The 20,439-nt window shown below is 42.7% G+C and overlaps 1 protein-coding gene across 2 annotated transcripts in view; it reads right to left on the bottom strand.

The window, feature by feature from the left end:
• Positions 1–20,439, bottom strand: part of MBP (myelin basic protein) — an 800,810-nt gene that overhangs the window by 58,710 nt on the left and 721,661 nt on the right. For both annotated transcript variants that reach the window (XM_085606994.1, XM_085606995.1), the window contains exon 4: positions 7,343–7,782. In XM_085606994.1, coding sequence (XP_085463120.1) covers positions 7,343–7,782 — 440 coding nt within the window. The remainder of the gene's footprint in view (positions 1–7,342; positions 7,783–20,439) is intronic.

Below are 20,439 nucleotides of genomic sequence, written 5' to 3'. Positions count from 1 at the left end.
CGAAACGTCAGTAATATTAAACACATTACATCACTTTACACGGATATTGTTTATATACCACAAGGACAAGCAGTAATACAAGAACAAGCCTGCTTTCCCAACAAATTTAGAGTTTGCAGCAATATTTTGTGTGATATAAAAAGTTATAGGACACTGTAAATGGTTGCCTAAAATAAGCAAATTTTGGTCAGCATTGTTCACGTAGAAGTCAAATATTAAAAGCGTTCAGCAGTGCCAGCCAAGGTTACGCTAAAGAGGTGAGGAAACTGCCTTTGTACGGACATTAATTTGAGAACTAGAGACCTCAGTCCATTCAAAAAGAAATCAAGAATTACTGGTATTGCGCCATTCCAGTTATTAATTACTTTCAGGAGAAAATATAAGAGAGATTCCAGCATTTAGATGAATTCCTTTTTAACTCGGCAAAAGAGTAAAAATAAAGGGGTTTTAAAAAGCATTAATAGAAAGAGAGGCACGGGAATTAAAAAAATAATCTGAAATTTTGCCTGAAAAAGCCGACAGCATACTGTGTCCTTTACAATAGCATCAAAGGTTTCTCTGTAATGAAGTCCCAACCGTAAAGTTACCAGAGGGCGAAACAAAATGGCGTTGCATGTGCATAGCGGTGACAGCGTTTCATGCTCCCTGATGAGAGGCAAACCAAATGCCTGCCAGTGTTTCCTTTTGCTTGCTGTATCAAGTCACTTTGCAACTAAGTGAGACAAGGCTAAAACAGTGGGTGACTAGACCAGCCCAACCTGGAGGCTTAGACCCTGAAATCAAGAGCTCGCGCTTCAGGAACCTAAATGCGTTTTCCACTGTATAATATCCAGAAGCGAGGTCCCCCTGCCCCGTTTAACCCTACGCAGTCCAAGGTAGACATAGGGGCATCAGAGGTAGCCAGGGGTTGCTGCTGCTACCATTGCGCGTTCTTTCATACCACTGGCACTGCCCTTCAACGCGTTGGTGTTAGTGCCCCTAAAAGCATTGGCAGAACAGAAAATAATACAAAAAAGCACAATGGTTCTACTGGGAATCTTTTTATATCTTTTAATAGCTATTAATTTGATCAAGACTCCGAGGAGTCAAAACGCTTCTTTTTGTTTGTCGAGAACAAAATATTTTCGCAAATTATTTGACTTTGTCAGAGTGGCTGTTTTTCCTTCCCCGAGGACCACTGGGGACCGAAGGACTAATATATCCTATATATATTCAATTGTCCAGATAAATTCAACACCCGCATTTGGGTTCCACAAATATACAAACAAGCCCCAGAGGAACCATTTTTTTGATACTTTCCCTACCCAGGATCATATCTGAGACAGAAGGTAGCCCTGTTTCTTTATCGCAGGAAGAAAAGGCAAGCAAGGGTGTAAGATCTCGGTTTACTGTCTGTCAATATAATTCCTTGCGTTTTCTTATACTCTCAGTGCCAAATAGGAGGCTGTTGAGGGGATACGAGTGGGAAAAGAGGTGAATCCTGTGATGTCAGCAGGGATCAAACAGTGTATGGTATCACATTGGTTACCCCTAATTGAGGTGAATAAAACGTGACCAGAGTAATTACCAGTGGTTCATATTAATTTAAGCATTTATATCCATCAGTTTTTGTTTGCGGTCTATTCGAGGAAAAGTTGAGGTCACATAGGCCCTGCCGCTCTGTATCTGGTTGCATGGAACACAAAAGACAACCAATTGCCACGATGGGCTTCAAAAATGTTATGAAATTGGAAATTACAAAAGTAGGAGTGTTATTTAAATGTTGTTTAACCACCCGTAGCTCCACTGGCTGAGTTACAGTCTTTGCCTAGATTAAAAGTTAATGTCTTTGGAATTCAAGGCATCTGCCTGATCAAAGCCGCAGAATCCCTTCCCTATGCCAAGGGCCCCGCCCTTAAGGTTTATACTCGTCCTTGACTATATCTCATAGTGGAAGTACTTACTACAATCTGTTGAGATTTTAACACTCAGAAGATGAAGGACACCAGTTAGTAGGGAAGAAGCATAACTACCCTTTATATAACAGAGCGGGAAATAATAAACATGTTAATTGAGCGAGGTCACTATCACTTTAAGAACGTAGTCATTAACATCGTAAAATGCGCTTTTTGTGATGGGAAGCTTACTCTGTCGAAGAGAGTCCTGAGCAATCGTAGCTGTAGTTCATTGCAGTCAAAACCCTTTGAAAAGCTTGATCTGGTCTAATCCAATCCCATCCGAGCAGCCCTAACCTAGGCTTTAAAGCATCAAGCCTTTGCTGCTCTTATCATTCAAACCTATCTGAGTATACCACCTCAAACTGGGGACTGGCCCAAATTCCAAGTTAATAGATACACTTGGTTAGTGCGCTACAGCTCTAAGGTGGTGTGTGTGACCATGATTCAGGCGGATCCACCCGCCTTCAGTAAATCTCTCTATCTTAGAAGAGAAGGGATTGTAGGGAAAACGGCACTCCCCTGCTGAACTAGACACAAATATAATGTTTATGCTAATATTGGCTAAAGGAGGCCGTCTTCATAGATTTCTAATAAATAATGTATTAGCTGACGAGGGATCTAAGTTGGATCACTGGCAAAAAATGGTACAACATTCTTTTCAGAATGGATCCTCAAGACACAGCTACATGTTTTTAAACCTGCATGTGGTTACACATAGAAGGCATGCTTTTTGCAGAGTTCAACCCCCACCAAAATTAGAAAGCTTAAAAGAGGGCTATAGGGTGCAGGTTCTAACGCCGCACAGTAAGACATCTGGCACAGGTTTATTTGCCCCTTTCTAACTAGACAATTTTAGATCGCACAATCAGGAATGCTCATTCTAAAGAGGAAATTTTGATAGACATGCTACATCACTAGTGTTTTTAGCTGACTACAAAAGAGATAACTGTAAATGCAAATTATCCTCAGTGTTCTAACCAGAGAAATGGATGAACACATTTTGAGTACTCTTACTGAGCAAGAAGCAACTTTCCCTTGCTGGATTCAGCTAGAGAGGATGTCACTTAATTTCAACAGACCCACAGTAGAAACACATACACCACCTGGCTCTGGAGGACTGAGACAAAACAACCATTTATATATGTTACCAAGAAAAAGTGGGCGTTCTAACTCGTGTCATGGACAAAGAAGGCGGACAGACAAAATGCAAGTCTCCTCTCGGAATTTATGCTGTTGCTCCATCTGAATGCCAACCCCCGTGCCCTACAAAGGACAAGTGTTAGCCACCGCATTCCAACACAGGCCAGAGTGGGATGCTTAAATGAAGGCATTATGCTTAGAATGCTAGTAATAACTTAAATGGGTAAAAAAGGGACGTGGCCTAAGCCATTTGGAGTGGCAGTGTGGAACAATGGTTGACTCAGCAAGAGAAAACTGTAAAGGTTGTGGTCATGATGTGCATTCTACACAAACAGTACCTTGAAAGCAAAGCATCTTTGACACTAGACCAGAAGTTTTTGCAGGTAGCACTTATCTCAAGGGCTTGTTTTATAAATAGGTTCACCTACACTGTAACTTCGCCCTGTGATTACTATAATAGGGTAGATAGTACATATCCAGACTTTTCATTTGTCACATCTGGAACCAGTAGATTTGAAGTGCAGACAAGAAGTGATACACTGTGATTGTGAGAATTTGATTGCCACATCATCTCTGTGTGCCTCACATCCCTTAATTCTAGACTGGTGAGCACCATGCAAATCTTAAACACATTGAGTATGTTCGACCTTTCAAGATCTTTGTGGAACCTCAAGGGCCTGTGGTTACTTTTTCTGAAAAGATAAATATACACTGCAAACTGCCTGAAGTGTTAGAAGACAAACATATACATCTATCGTACATACATACCACTATTTGCATACTGCTGACAGTATCTTAGATGCAGATCCTCGTGGATGTACAGTCATGTGAGATGCGGTTCTTACGCCTCTCAAAGTAGATGACCGATTGAATTTGGCAAGTGAATACCAGTGGTGTATTTTAAACTGTATTACATTGGACATTGACTCATTCATGGATTGTTTCTCATCTCTTGTTACCTGGTGTATTAACAAGACTCTTCATGTGGCAGACTGTTGGATTGTCTGTATGTGGAATTCGGTCCAACTTAATTAAAATATCTTTTCTTCTGGGCCTGTGTGAATAACTCCATTTGATGTTCAAGATTTGGAGCTAGTGAATAAGCATCTATAGGCAAGCTGTTGTGGACGCGTAATTACAAGAATGCCTGTTTGTCCTGAGGATGGCCTTACGTATATATTGCTGTAAAGGCCGAAACATTGACAGCTAGCTTTGCTATCATTTGGGTGAAAAACTTCTCCCCTTATGAAGAATATTATGCCTAGTTGGTGTAGAAGTTCTGTGCTTTTGAAATCAACCTTTATTGTGGCACATATTTCATTGTTTATGTATGTCCAGATTGTTTTATGTTCTTTTAGTATTGTGTCCATTTTTGGGCCTCTTGGTCCTCTGATATATAAAACATTTATATTGTATCATAAAACATTGTACATAATGAATATGAATTAAGTCTCCAGCCATCCACATTTATCTTACTCATTTCCCTGTTAGCTACATGTGTAAGTACTGTAGATATATATTTTTGCCTTTTGAATCTGTTTCCTTTGGATTCCTTTGGTTACTGGTCTGCCCTTTTTTATATTTAATATATAGAGTATAAGGGCAGCAATGGTGCCCTCAGCTCTAATGTAAGTGAGGAAAATGGGGACCTCACCATCTATTTTGGTTGAAAAAAAAGTTAGCTATAACTAGGGTGCAGTGTACCTCTCACACCCTTAGGCTTCAGTGTCAAGGCAGCAGATGCCCAACTAATAGCTACACCCTGGTCAACAAAATGTAATCCTCCCCATGGCCCAAAGAGGAAGAAACCTCAACAGTTAATTAAATGCCAAGTGTTACATATTGTTGGGTCCATTGTAATAGACATTTCCACTAAGATGCAGTGTGATTCCTATGACAGACTTCTTCAGGAACAGTGAGAGCATGAAAAGCCAGAGCTTTCAGTATACCTCAATTAACATATTTAAAGCATGTTTGTGAAAAGGCTGGTATATGTTCTTGGTTTTCCAAAACATGTTTTTCTTCCTGTCTGTTCTCCAGGCATAGAGAGTTGTGGGGATTTTCAGATTGAGACAGCAGAATTTTTAAGTGTTTGACATAGCACGATAAAAAGCTAAGACATACAATACACTAGTCACTTCCACAGGTTTACAAAATTAGTAAACAGTTGTATACCCACAAATATCACCTCTCCAGGCATCATAATCCTATTGAATAGATGCTTGCCACAAAACACAAGCAAGCCCTAATACTTTTCACATGACCCTTTACTCGCTGAGGATGTGCGCTTTCTTCTGAGTCAACTTCACAAATAACCAGGGTTGGTGGGCTCACCACCATGGTGCAATGAAAATATGAAATCCTATAAAGTTTCATGGCTGTTGTGTAGGCACATTGGGTACTTTTTGCACTGTGGTACAGGCAAACTCTCCCTTTTTGTATAACTGTACGGGAGTAAAGCGTAATGGCTTGCTATACAACCGAAAACAATGCTTGCCTGTCAATAACTAGGATGCTTGAATTTGAGATAGCTGAACCCTCTTTTGTTATGGTTTAAGCCAAGTTTCAGGGTGCTTAAATTAAAGAAAGCAGCTCACCAAGCAGCCAGTGAAAAACAATTGCGCACCTTGAGCGGGAGTTGTGGGAATGCGCAACAGAACCAGAGGACCGGATTTCTAATGCGGACTTCCCTACTTGATTAAATCGTGTGATCCTTAGCAAATAAACCCCTTCATCTCCCTGGACCTCATTTCTCTAATCTGGAAGTACCCTAGAGGCAAGTTAATTCAGTGTTACAAATTAACGAAAAAAGGATCATTCACGTGCTGCTGAGCAAAGCATCAACTCAGACTGTGGTTCAGTCAGAGGCAAAAAGGCATTAGCGGTGACCAGCTGGTTAAGCCTCAAGCGTGAGAAGGCATCTCTCGAGTGCAAGAAACACAGCCATTTTGTCTTGCCTCTCAGAGACTATCAGCCCTTCAGCCAAGAAACATTTGTATGTAAATATCAGTGCTAGAATCTGGGGAAAAGCAAGAGCTCTGATCTTCATCACGTGGAACGTTTGATACACCCCCTAACAGCAACTTATCTAGTCTTGAGAGACGACCACCCGCTGGTGCAAAGTGGTGCTGAGGCGGCGTGGTTGTCCTACATTGCACGATTCACTGGTATTCACAGGCTCTCTCATATAGTAGCTCTCTCCTTCTGACAAGTGCTGTACTGTCTCTTTAAAAAAAATGGTAGAGCCAGCAGTGGAAGGAACGAGTCGGACAGCTCCAGGCCCTTTAAAGCACAGCACTCTTCCTCACATTAACTTCATTCATTAGAAGGGAATCCTATTGCAAGAGCAGCTGCTTTAAACCACAGCATGAATGCAACTCTGAGGTACTATACATTTATTGTTTTAGCGCTGTGCTGCACTAGAGCGTGTTTACACATGCCTCTCGTGCAATGGCGCCAATGCGGCCTGCAGCACTGAAAGGGTTAACGCAAACGCTACTCTCAAACTCAGACCCTGTTTCCGCTGCATCAAGGTCTAAAACCACCGCGAGTTAAAAACACTCAGGCGCCAAAGAGCAGACGTTTAAATGCAGATCAAAAAGTCATAATAAGCCCATCAGATTAGAGCAGGCGGCAGCAGTTCTGAATGCGCTCCTAACGCAAATGCAAAGCTCTCAGAATGTTGCCTTCATATTAGAGGCCGCAGTTCCTCGCCCTGTTAATGAGAAGCAAACCCTTAGAAAGCACACTTGTAGAAGAGTGTCTTGCGAGCTGTTACAGATTATCCAACACATTTCATTGAACATTTCAGACAATCACGCCTCATCAGTGGCCCTCAGAAGGCACTACTCCCTAAAAGCTGAACACTGTACATGATGTGCCAAAGCGGCGTTTGTGATGGACCGCCACATGGGACGCTGAGATGAATATATTGTACACAAGAAGCTGGGATTTTCCTTGACACACCAGTAGGACATATGATATCATTGGTCAATGTTCTAACGTCCCACAATGCTTCCTGAGATGCACCCACATTTACAATGCCCCGCTGTGCTGCCAATCTAAAAGAGGCTATGAATGAATCTGTAATGTATCCATCACATGTCATGCCAAGCTTCTGGTGAGACCCTGCATGCTGGCGAGGTCAACACTTGCACTCTGGTGGTTCCCTTCTTCCCCCCATCTCTTTCTTGGTTTCCCTCGCTTGTTAGTCTTTCCTTTTCAGTTAGTAGTTGTTGATTTGTTCTCTAGTCCTCAGAGCTCACCTTTCCTGATCCCCTCCTGACACCATGCTTGTCACCTCCAAAGAATCTGCCAATCGATTCGAGTATACCCGAGTCTCTGTGCCTTCCATGAGCACCGTGGCCATACCGGGAGTGGTCCGAGGTGCTTGCGGTTGCCATTTTTGATCCTAGACTGCGGGTGGAGTGCTTCTGGGATGCCATGGAATCTGATTCCTCTGAACTGGCTGAACTGTCTTCTTGGATGGTTTGGAGCTCATCTGACTCTGAGGGCCGGTCTTTGAAGGTGTTGTCCTCCCTGCCCGGGGCATCTCGGGAAAAGAGGCGGACCAAGTGGGGGCGGACGGCCGAGTCAGCTGGGTTGGCTCCAGTCCAGGCATTCTCCCTCTCGGCTGTGCCCTTGGAGTCTGTCACCACTGTGCTCTTCGAGGAGGTCCCATTGTTCTGGTTCACATCTGCCTCTCCTGCAAACAACAAGACAGAGATATGAATGCCTGCCTGTGAGGAACACAGCGGACACACAATGCTGCTTTCATTTAGGGATCCGAGCTGGTCACTGCATTCTCTCTACAAACTGCTTTTACAATTCACATCAGTTGAGCTATTTTGGGGTACACTCACCAGAGATTCAAAGGGCAAAATATTTTAGCTGATTAGACATCAAGATTACTTGAATGGTAATTTAAAGACTGTGGAACGCCTACGCATACTGATTTTTTTAAAACTAAATTTGGAATGTAAAATGCTCCCACTGGCATTGCAGTATTCACCCTGGTACAACCCACACCCTTAGAACTTTTTTTTTTGTTGTTGCATATTTATATAGTGCAAACTCGACCCAAGGGTATTGGAGCGCTTTACACGAGCACCGTATTTACATTAAGCCTGGGCAAAGCACTACGCTATGCTTCCGTAGTTTGCGAAGTTTGCGCTACTTCGCACTACATGAATTGCACGTAGCACAGTGCAAACATGCGTAGCGTAGCGTTGCGTAGTGCAGCGGTCATTTTTGGCTTGCTCGCGGTCCTCAACATCAAGTTGGCGCCGGCGAGCAAGCAAAATGACATCCCGGCGAGACTTTTTCCATGTTCGCGATCAGCAACATCAAGTTGCCGATCGCGAGCATGGAAAATAAACATCCCAGCGAGATTCTCAACGTGGGGAGGTCAGGTTTCTCATTGCGAGTGGTCGCGTATGCTCGCGACCGCTCGCGATGAGAAACTACCAGTCCACGTTGAGAAAGCTGCCGCTCGAGTAAAAATCTACTCGAGCGGCAGAAAACTACAGCTCGCACTGTGCAAGATGCCATTTTCAATGATTGCACAGTGCCGGATGCTTGCCCGCACTGTGCAATCATTGAAAACGGCATCTTGCACAGTGGGAACAGGGTACTATGCAGTTTGCGAAGTGCTAAGCGTAGCTCGCGTAGTGCAAAGTGCACTTGGCGTAACTTCGCGTAGTGCTACTTCGCGAACTACGCCTAGGGTTAATTTACATTACACATTCAGGCACGGGGAGATTAAGTGATTTGCACAGAATCACAGGATGTGGATGCGACCCCGAGGCTCAAACCCTGGTTTCCAGCACCAAAGTCGGCAGTCTAGCCGACGGACCACATCCCCTCCCCTTTGACTCCCTGGCTCTTTTCTCCTAAGATGTTGAGACTATTATGCTGTGGCACCCTATGGTCCAGGGCCGGCTTTAGCACTGCGGGGTCGAACCCTGGTTTCCAGCACCAAAGTCGGCAGTCTAGTCGACGGACCACATCCCCTCCCCTTTGACTCCCTGGCTCTTTTCTCCTAAGATGTTGAGGCTATTATGCTGTGGCATCCTATGGTCCAGGGCCGGCTTTAGCACTGGTGGCGCCCGGTGCGACAATGTTTTTTAGCACACCCAATGACTCCCCTCTGCCACGGATTCCCTCACTACCACCCATTAACAGTCTCCATAACCACTCTCTCTCAGTTGCATTCAATTAGTTTCATAGTGTCACTCATAAAAGTGAAGGCTGTCCAAACACTTTACATCACACACATTACACAGAGACTATCAATCATACATGTGCAAGTCAATGTATAGGAAATGTTACATAAGACAGAGGACAACAAGTTGTAGGAATCACATGTCATCCATATTGGTAGACAGCATAGTTTAAGGGCGCTTTGCCTGAAGAAGCACAAACTCTGAAGTTAAAATTTAACACAATGGTTGGGGTTTCTCTTAAATAATCAGAATTGATTTCTACCCAAATGAACCCTTTTTGCAACATTAGGATAATGGGAGGAAAATCACAACGCTCTAATCTATACGTTGATGTCTGCATGCAGTTCTTTGATGACAGTTAATTGCTTACTGTTCTATATTCGGATTTTAACCTATAAACTGCAAGTAACAAAAGGACGTCTCTGTTAAAAGCAGTAAGCCACTGACCTCTTTACATTATATTCACCTTGTGATCTGCATGGTACATGTTCTTTGCAGTAAGCATATTAAACCTCTGCACTACCTTACGATTAAACAAAACATCCAGGAGTCAAAACTTGCACTAGACAAAACTCCAGTCACTCTCCAGGGAGAACATTAATCACTGGAGTGATCTTGACATTTTTACAGTTGCCTGAAAATTGCTGGAGGCCAGGAACACAACAGCAGGTGCTTTTAAAACCATAATATACTTGCAAACAGGCGGCCCTACACAAAGTCAACACCTGGCGCACCGCCCTAGAGCCAGCCCTGCTATGGTCACTGTTGTGTGTCCCAATAATTCCATGTTACGGGCACTGGATACGCAGCAGGGACGCAACCGTGCAACTGTGAAGCAGGCTCACCAACCTAAAGAAACCCTAAATGCCAAACAACTCGAGGGGCTTTTCTGAAACCTGGCTCTATTCTGATCGATTTGCATGTAGATTGAAATGTTAAATATAATTCTAATAAGACAAATACACCTTTATTTCGATGCAACATTGTACACATAAGAATGTCTATGCTCATTGTGCTCTGCACAAACATTACTAAATGAGTAATGTATGCACAGGTACAGAGTAATTACTAAAAACATTCCCTGGCATTTGGTTATGGTACCAGCAGGTGTTTCTTTGGCTTCAGTTGTAGAGCTTCATTACGAAAGTAGGTACTTGCTGCCTTTGTGGACAATGCAGGATACGTGGTTGCTTATACTTGTAAAATAAAAGGTTTTTCCCACAAGCCTGCAGCCAGCGCTACTGTATGCCAGCGTGCCGAATACCAGGGCTGCATAGTTTACATTCCACCTCATGCCTCTTTTACCCTTCATCTCAATCCTGCATGCTCTTGATTTCGCTGTTTGTCACGTTTCTTCTGTCTTTCTCTTCCTTCTTGATTCACCCTTCTGTGTTTTTCACTCTCTTGCTCTGGGTCAAAGTCTGATGAGTTCAAATAAGTGCTGGTCCCCAAAAATGAGTGCCGGTGTACCCCTAACAGACCCTGCCTACACAAATTAAGCACTGGGTGAGACTGCACACACTGCTAACAATAACTAGTGAATTTCAGTGTTTTTTTTTAGTTCAAAACGTTAATTTGTCACTGAGATATTCTCCTAACTATAACATCACTTTAAGCTTTGTTTTTTTCAGCGAATTTCAAAGGTTTTTTTAAACAAAAACAGATCTTTTATCACACCTAACTATAAAATCACTTTAACCTATGATTTTGTCAGTGAATTTCTAGTTTTAAAAATAATAGTCATATTTTATTACCATATGTAAAGCCAAACCCCTGCCCGCAGCAGCCAACTCCCCGTGGCCATCACTATATATTCAATGAAAAAACAAAGGTTAAAGGGAAGTTATAGTTTTATTCCCTCAATGGAGCTACAAATGACAATCTTCTCTAACAAGGATGCTGCCATTGTATAAGCTCTTCCCACTAGACCGCTAGGTATGGGGCCGTGGCGACTTCACATGGAAGGGAAACTCTCTCATTTGCTCCAAATCACTATCATGTATTCTTTAACCAGTTTGAATATACTACAACCTCCACATCATTCTCCTAATCACACAATCCCTCCAAGGCTGGGGATCACACATCCTCTTCTGCAATTGAGGTAAAGGTTTTTTAAGTTTTAATGGAATGTGGGCACATTTTACTGCTAAGCCGCAACTGAAAAAGAGCGCTGAAAAGAAAGAGAACCTATGCAATACATACTTAGCTTAGGGATTTATCTCCAGAAACATGAATTCTTCCAAATACAAAATGCATATTTTGTACACGGTACATGTACAAAATGCAGTACAGAATACATGAGATAAATGTGCAACTGTGTAGTGTAGCAATGTGAGCAGAATGGCAACTGAGGCTAGATTTGTTAATTATTTCTTGAATTTGTATAGCACTGTATGTCAGAGACCTTTACATCAAAATCAGGGCCACTTGAATAATTAGATTTTGGCGGCTGCAGCACTTTCTGCATATATATAGATTTCCAGCATTTGCCACATAATCCATTATGAATGCAGCATCATTTGCATTTTTTCTGCCTCATAATTCAGTTAACCCTGCCACATAATTCGACCTTCCGATGTAGCATAATTCCAGTGGCTCCGATCAAGATAGAGAACATGGTAGGAGTCATTTAAAAATGAAGAACAGTTGTGGGGGTACAATCAAGGAGAACAAAAAAGAAACTGCAGGTGAACGCTAACGATACAAGGTGATTTTTCGGTGGGAAAAAAATTAAAGCCTTTCTGGTACAATATATCAAATTTTTGGACAACTACGAAATTCGCTCAGCTTGCGCAGTAATCAAAGCTCTTGGGCAGGTGAAGGGCAAAAGGACAGCAGTACAGACAATGAGCAGCTGAGAGAAGCAGCGTAAAGAAGTCAAGGACCCGCAAGCAGAAAGCGACCCCAAGCGTCAGAACAGCAAAGTTGGCAAGAGAATAAGAATAAAGGGGGGCGAGACCGTGACCACATGAAGGTATTGTAAGAGTAGCACAGAGAGTAAAAAAAATGAATTCAGTACTTTCTCTATTTGGTGCAACTTCAATATACATCTCATGGTAACAATTGCCATTTTGACGACTGTACCGATGGGAAAAGAGGCGGTACTCAGTATTATTACGCCCACGCTAGCTGCCAGCGTCATTTGCATTCAGAAACCTATTTCCCTGTAGGGGTCCAGCCTTCAAGCACTCATGTTGGGGAACGCGCTCCCCGGGGCATGCTGCAAGGCTGAGGAAACATCCTTCAGGGATAAGAGAAACAGCGCCCCTGAGGGACTCCACGAACGGGGCCTCCAAGAAGTTGCTTCGCATAATTTATTGCCTGACTTTCCTCTTTTTAACTCCATTAGCAACTGCTTTCAGCTTTGCCAAATGCTTTCGACTTCATCAGGACGCATTTCATGATTTTGTCAGTGCACCAAGTGGAAAGAGAAGTCGGGTGGGTGGGTGGGTGGGTAGGCGGCGTGGGAGCGTGCGTTTCACGCTAATCATGCCCACACAGGCAGCGTCAAGGTCACGAGACAAGGTGAAGCCCACTGGACAGAGCCGTGGGTAGGCACAGTAGATTTGAGAATATAAACAGGATTTTATAAACCACTTGTTGAATTCACAGCTTGCAACGCTGGCAATTTTTAGGTTGAAGCATACAGCTGTATGGTTAGTCATAAACACCTTTGGGGCATTCATAAAGCTTTCCTGGGAATGCATTTCGCCTATTGCTTACCATTGGCTTTGTGGTTTGTAACTCATATTTGCTTGCTTTCTGTTTGCTGGCTTTATTTATCTTAGGCTGTCCAGCTTGATTGAGGTCATCCCTCCCATGGAGCATTGCCTATTTACTGTATTCTTCTGAGTGCTCACTTTCTGTAAACTGGCCTTTAAATCTTGTTCTTATCTTGTCACATCTGCTGTGCGTTCAAAGACAGAGGTCAAAGGTCAGGCTATGTCTTCTGAGGGAGCTTCTTGTTTACTTTTCTTTCTGTTACTTAAAAGTTTGAGGGTTTATATGACTATCTTGCTGTGGAAGAAAGGCGTTTTTCTAGCGCACAACAACATTTAAATGTCTGTAGATGAACTGTGCAGATATATTTCAGAATATATCAGAATTAGGAAAGCACAAATGAAGCAAATCTTTTTAATTCTGAAGTGTGGTGGAAACAAATATTTTAATAAGATCAAATCAAATCTATACACTAGGTGATGATGTTTCCACACATTATTGTTTGTGCGCTGTACACTTTTATCAGTAAAACTGTATGACTGTGCAAATGCAACAGTCATTCCAATTGAAAATGCGTTGTCTGTAATGTCAGTGTGCTACCATACCATGCATACTGCACTTTACGCCAACATTTTGCGTCACTCTACTCTGCACCATTCCAGTTCAACAAAGAGAAATCCAGATATTTCTTCTCATTGAGCCTATGGTGTGGATGGGTTCAATTCTGACGCATTCCCATGACTACCAGTGTTGGTAAATCTGTGAATGTGTCAGGATACATGAGTAGATGCGTGGGAACACCCACACTCCACCCATGACACACTTTTCCTTCCGCAGAGTAATGCTAGGAAGCGATTTGCGCTGTGTTGCGTTACTCTAGATTTATCAAGCCACGCATGGTCACTCAAGGCCAATCTCATTCAGGGATAGCCTTGCATTTTCATGCATGGCCGAAGGGCGACACAAAACCTTGATAAATATGGGCCTCGATACCAATACACTCTAATGTATGCCACTCTACACTACACCACTGCACTCTTCCTACTCTTCTCTACTTTATGCCACTCCACTCTACGCCACTGCACTCTATGCCACTGAAATTTAAGCTGCGCACTGCACTCTATGCCACCCAACTATACTTTGCACCATACTAATGTACGCCACTCCACACCACTGTACTCTACAACAATGCACTCTACGCCACTCTTCTCTACTTTGTACCACACCTCTGCATACCACTGTACTCTGCAACACTGCACTCTATGCCTCTGTGCCACTGCACTCTGTGCCAATACACTCGACACCAATGCACTCTACGTCACTCTAATCTACTTTGCACCACTGCACTCTACTCTACACCACTGCACTCTACCCTGCACCACTCCATACCAGTTCCCTCTACTCTGAAACAATACACTCAATTCCACTGCATCCAATGCCACTACACTCTATGCCACTCTAGTCTACTCTGCACCATTCTAATTTATGCCACTGCATTCTACAATGCTGCGACACTCCACTCTACTACATGCCACTTTATGACACGCCACTCTATGGCATGCCGCTGTAAGCCACTCTACGCTACTCCACTCTACGCCACTCTTATCTATGCTACAAGCTTTTAGCCATGCTGAACAGCAGCCGTGCTAGTGTAAAACATGGCTAAGAAACATTGGCAAAGCCAATAGCTCTTGTATAGTCGAGAACTATTCGCTTTGCCAATGCTTGTTTAGTTTACTTATGCATAACATTACCACAGGGCACTAGATGCTACATTTCCATATTTTATGTGTGACACCTTGAGTGACAGTTTATCATGAGTTGAGCAAAGCAATTGGGGCCAAGTGTTATTTCTAATAACAGAAAGTAACCCATGTAGTGCTGTGCGCCCTCAAACTTGTATTACTTGAGCTCAAATCTTACACCTCTGCCTTCTCTTGAACTTTCTTCTCCAACCTAACTCCAGTACCATTTACTCTAGCCCTGCTCAAATAACCTGTACGCCCCGTTTCACAACAATGCCTCCTTCATTGTCCTTAATTATTCCTGCACCTACCTGCCACTAGGTACTGGCTCTTCTCCGTCCCTAAAGAGGTGCTCTTTGTCATACTACTTTTGTACCATACGTTATTTGCTGATTCTACCTCTGCAGACTCAATAAGATGTCTTCCACACCTCACAGGTTCCCTTCTTCACTAGTCAATCAAGTCAATTGCTTAGTTTATTGTATAGATTACTTAAAACCATGACACTATGAAACATTTAAAAGAAAGAAAAAAGACATAATATGCAAAATGACAAAGAGAATGGTAATTCCTTGCAAGACCCTAAAAGATGACTAACGCATAGTACCCAAGAATATTAAAAGCTCAAAATATACAAGCAGTTTTCGTTAAATTTTGGATAGTTTAACTATTTGCAGACTGTTATAATTGATCCAATTTGAGTTTTTTTTTATAAAAGAGATAAAATACCTTATCAAGCCCATCTCAGATAGTGCTAAATGACCAAACTCTACAATATATAATGTCCTAGGTCCAAAACTCAGGAGTTATCGGATCACGATCATCTCAATGCTTTGTTGTGAGTTTGTAAAGGAGTCTTGCACAGCTTTAAAGAGTTTGCCTATTCTTTCCAATTCGAGGGGTACCATGGTGCTAAAAATACACTTTATTGCCTGATTGCATGTCCTTATACCATTATATAAAAAGAGTGGCTTTAATAAAGATCGCCGGGAGTTAAGCAACGTCGGGCAGCCACAAAGTAAATGTAGAAAAGTTTCCGATTTGTAGCCGCAAAGCCTACACTTAACTATCTTGGAAAGCAGTGGCCGATTGGGGTTAAAGTCTTTAATGTGTAATGCCAGCATCCTTGCTGCCAAGATTTTGGTCAGCCAACCTTTCCCTATTGCACTATTGAGGTAAGGTTGTGCTTGGAATCCACCTTGGCTGTTGTTATATTATACTGCCAGGGCTCTTAATGGCGGTGTAGACTTAATGTTTTGCAAGTCCGTGGTCTTTGGGAGTAATTTGGTTTGTCTTTTCATTATACTTTTTACTCCAGTGTACGTGATTGAAGGGGTATTTAAAATGGTCAGATCAATTTGTAAAGTTGCTGCTGCCGTCATTAAATACATGGACCACGGGTTGTTTTTATGTTTGAATATAAGGTACCTCACAATGCCATTATATATCTATTGAAGTACTTTAAAAAAGATCCCATACTAGACCATGCAATGCCAACCAGGCCAAATTCAAGTCTCACCAGAGATCCCCTGATGTACTGGGGCAGTTTAAACACTCTTTTATAGGTTTTTAGGTGTAGTTTTACAATAGTTTTGGTGAGTTGAGCTGCGAAGGCCTCGCTGCCATAGGTAAATGTAGAGGGTAGTACGGCCCTAAGCACTTTTCTAATTGGGGCTGAGGTGAGGCTTTCAAGGACTGCATGTAATTAGCAAAATCTAGTAATTATTAATGCTGCCTTATCCTTTAAGTGGTGCTTGTGTATTGTTGATGTCCCATTCGCAGAGAACCAAGTGCCCAAATAACTGTAAGATTTAGCTCCTGAGATTTTTAGGGGACCCAGAGACCAGTGACTGCTTGTTTGTTTTAGCGTCCTTCCAAAGGATAGCACCTTGGTTTTGGATTCATTTACTATCATCTTGTTTGCACTATTGTATAAATGGAGTGAATTTAGTGCTCTCTGGAGTCCTATTTTTGAATTATCAAGCAGGACAATGTAATCCGCATATTGCAATATTGTGATCTTAGTATTGCCTATTTTTGGGGGGGATCAAGTTGGCGTTGTTAAATGCCCGGGACATGTCCGCTGTGTATAAATTGAACAACATTGAAGCCAGGACACGCCCTTGCTTCAGCCCTTAATTGGTGTTAATCTTTCTAGTTAGCGCAGTATCTGACAGCTTGACCCTCACCCAAGTTGATGTATATAATGATATAATGGCATTAAGAAGACCATTAGGAATACCCCACACCTGGAGTTTTCTCCATAAAATGCCTCTGTCCACCAGGTTGAATGCAGAGGAGTAGTCCACGAAACATGCATAGGGAGCTGTTGTCTTCTGACTTTTTGCCTGGTCGATAAGATAGGATAGGGTGATTCTATTATCCAGTGTGGAGGAATTTGGTCTGAAGCCGGTTTGACAGAATGGAATTATTGGATTAATTGTTGCCCAAGCCTCTAGCTCGTTTAAAAGTGCAGCTGCATAAATCTTGGCCTCAATGTCCAGTAAGACTATCAGGCGGTAATTGGTGGGGTTTTGTCTGTCGCCCTTTTTAAAAATTGGATACAATATAGAGCCTCTCCAGCTGTCTGGCACTTGATGGAGTTTGGCACAGATTGTGAACAGAGAGGAGAGTATTGCAGACCATAGTGCCAAATCTTCTTTAAACAGATGGGCCAGAAGGCCATTTGGGCCGGGTGCACCTGCAGATCTTGTTTTGCTTAGTGCTTTTTGAATACTGTTGGACATAAATGTGGAGGCACGGCCTATTGAGTCATCAGCCATGTCTTAGTGTTCGAGTGGCGAGGCTCCTGGTGGATCAACTATGTAAAGTTTTTTTACTTGGAAAGACCATGTGGCTTCAGTGATGGAGTTACTCCTTATTGCTTCCTGGCTTGCTTTATTTTTAATGAGCCTCCATAGGTCTGCCTGGTTATGCTTACTCAAAATTGTATACAGGTATTGCCAATCTTTTTCCCTCTGGTGTTTTTTTCTGCCCATATCAGTTGTCTATGTTGTTTTCTGGCACCTTGGAGTTCCAATGTTATTTACGCTTTGGCTTGTTCGTGCCAGGTTTTCTTGCATGCCGTCATCAACTTTCGAATGTGCCGTTGAGCTAGACAGAATGGCTTGATTTTTGTGAGGGAATTTTAACTGGTGTCGCCGAGGGCCTGCAGGGGGGTTAGTGTTTCATGGATGCCCCTAGTTTTGAGAGACCAGTGAGTTAGTAAAAATTCACCGCTTTGTGCCTGCAGAGACTGACCAGTAGCGACTTTCCATGATGCTAGATTCCGTAAATTGGCATGGCGCCAATTAATTCTTCGGGTTAGGTGTACAGTTTCATTGTTGCAAGAGGTGCCCAAAACCTTATGGCCTTTGCGTTTGGGTAAATTAATATCAAAAGGTGTGCAAAGAGGCAGATGGTCACTATCGTTTGATGGGTGCACTTTAAAGATCACAAGGTTATTTGTGAGATTTCCCGAGGCAAAGACATAGTCGATGGTGCTTATCCCCCTGAAGGTTTTCAGGAACTGAGTTGATGGTTCAAGGTTATTAGCTAAAGTCTGTACGGATAGTAGACCATGTTTTCTTAAAATATTATTTATCTGAGCACTTAAGGGATTTAGAGGTGGGCAAACAGTCTTATATGATCCTAACTGCCTTAGATTAAAGTCGCCACAAATTATTATATCATGATTAACATGATCACAAAGGATTTGATCGAAGTTGTCACTCAGCTCGCTCAGTCTTGTTGCTCGTGCTGAGCCAAAGCTGTTGAAGTAGACATTAATCAGGAGGATCTTAATTTGGGGCGCCGATGTCATGATGCTTGCCAAGATGAGCACTTGAAGCATCTCATCTTGAGTTGGAATTAATTGTGTTTTTATTTTTAGGTTCATATTGAAGTATATTGATAGGCCTCCAGAGGGCCTCCCAGAGATGGGTTTTTTCTTAGCTGCATGGTGGACACCTTGGAAGCCAGCAATTGTTAGTGGGGCTAATGCCCATGTCTCTTGAAAACAAAGAACATTGGATGCCATTTGGAGTGTTTTTGCTGTGTTCAAGCTTAAAAGTCTTGAGAGGCCAGCCACGTTCCATGACAGAAGAGAGATAAGTTGATGTGGCTCTGAAGGGTACTTCACACTGCTAGGAATAGACTGGGACTCCGCTGGGCAAGAAATGGGGTGCCCGTTTCGAGTGGATTGATGTTCTCCACCATTTTTCCCTGTTGCTATATTCCTTATCGTACCCCTTGTTGAGTAAGTGCAGGATATGTTTATGTTATCTGTCTGTAGTTGACGGGATGAGAGCTCAGTCCCCCTTAATATACTGTAGGGGTGGACTTTTGGATAGAGTGAATCGAGTGGCTTTCTTAAAGAAGCGGGGCATTTCGGCGCTTGTATTTTTAAAATTCCTGTACCCCATTCCTCGAGAATGGCCTTACAATCCAATAAATCTTCTGCCAGTGAAGTTGTTTTTAGTGTTATGAATGTGGCCTTCCTCGCATTGCAACATTCTGGAATGGTTTTAAATCCCACGCTCAATATATCCTCCGACGATATCTTTGACTGAATGGGAGTGGCCTGAAATAATCTTAGTATGTGGAATCGGTTCAAAACGTCATACCTCCGTTCCGAGGGATAGTGTGGAATGAGGCCAGTTTAGTCGGTCGATCCTCGCTTGGATATTTTTTAATATGACTATCATTGTAGGGGTCGACAGGGGGTGGGTGATTGTTACTATCTGGCCTGATTAAATCACGCCCTGGCAGTAATCTCCGTGGGTCCACATTTTCTGACGCGGATGAAAAGACTTCTTGCAGGGCTGAAGTCACCACCCATCCTGAAGGTTGCTGTGCCCTGTGCAAGTGGATGGTAGACTCTAAGTGTCAAGATATAGAGCTTAGGTCAGTAGTGGGACCTAGATTTTTCTTAGGTGAGAAATAGACTACTTTGACGATGCTTTCAGATGTAGGAGCCGGCGGTTGTCCAGCTTCTAAGTCTTTTGTCATATTGACACTGTTACTGGGTGGATGTGCCTTCTGCTGTTGCGCAATTAAAGGTTGAGATCCCAGCAGATATATTCCAGATGTGGTGGGTTGAGTTGCTGAGCTTTGTACCATAGTAGAGTCTGTGTTTGGTTTGGATAGTGTTGATGGCAAGACCAGAGTTGCCTGGGGTAATGAGGCAGCTGGTTGAGCAGGACGTAGAACATTTTTCGTGCTTTCATGGCCTTTGAACAGTGGATATACATTAGTCATATTATTGTCTAATTTTGTTGTCAGGGATCGAAGCTGGTTTGAGAAGCGTTCTCTCACTGCTTTGTTTCTTGCCTTCTTTTGTCCTTTTTTTGCTAGAGCTACTAGCCAATTGTTATCATTAGTTGAATTTTTTTGTGTTTTGGGGGCCTGGCAATGTTTTATCCTTCGATTCTAGGCTTGTACGAGCACTTTACTAAGGCCAACTTTATGTCCGTTAACATTAGATTCAAAGCATCTGGCAAAGTGCATAGTTTCTCCGCTATTAGGTGACAGGAGCATGATGCTCAATGTGTTTCTTTGCCTTTCTTTGCCTTCAGCATTGTTTAATCTCTCTTGTAAGGAGCTGACTTTTTCCTCGATCTTTAGTATTGAGATGGCCAGGGTTTGAATCAAATCAAGTTGCAATTCCAGCTT

Source organism: Triturus cristatus, chromosome 5_2 (assembly GCF_964204655.1).
Source record: "Triturus cristatus chromosome 5_2, aTriCri1.1, whole genome shotgun sequence".
Taxonomy (NCBI): Eukaryota; Metazoa; Chordata; class Amphibia; order Caudata; family Salamandridae; genus Triturus; species Triturus cristatus.
This window is presented reverse-complemented; position numbering and strand designations above follow the sequence as displayed.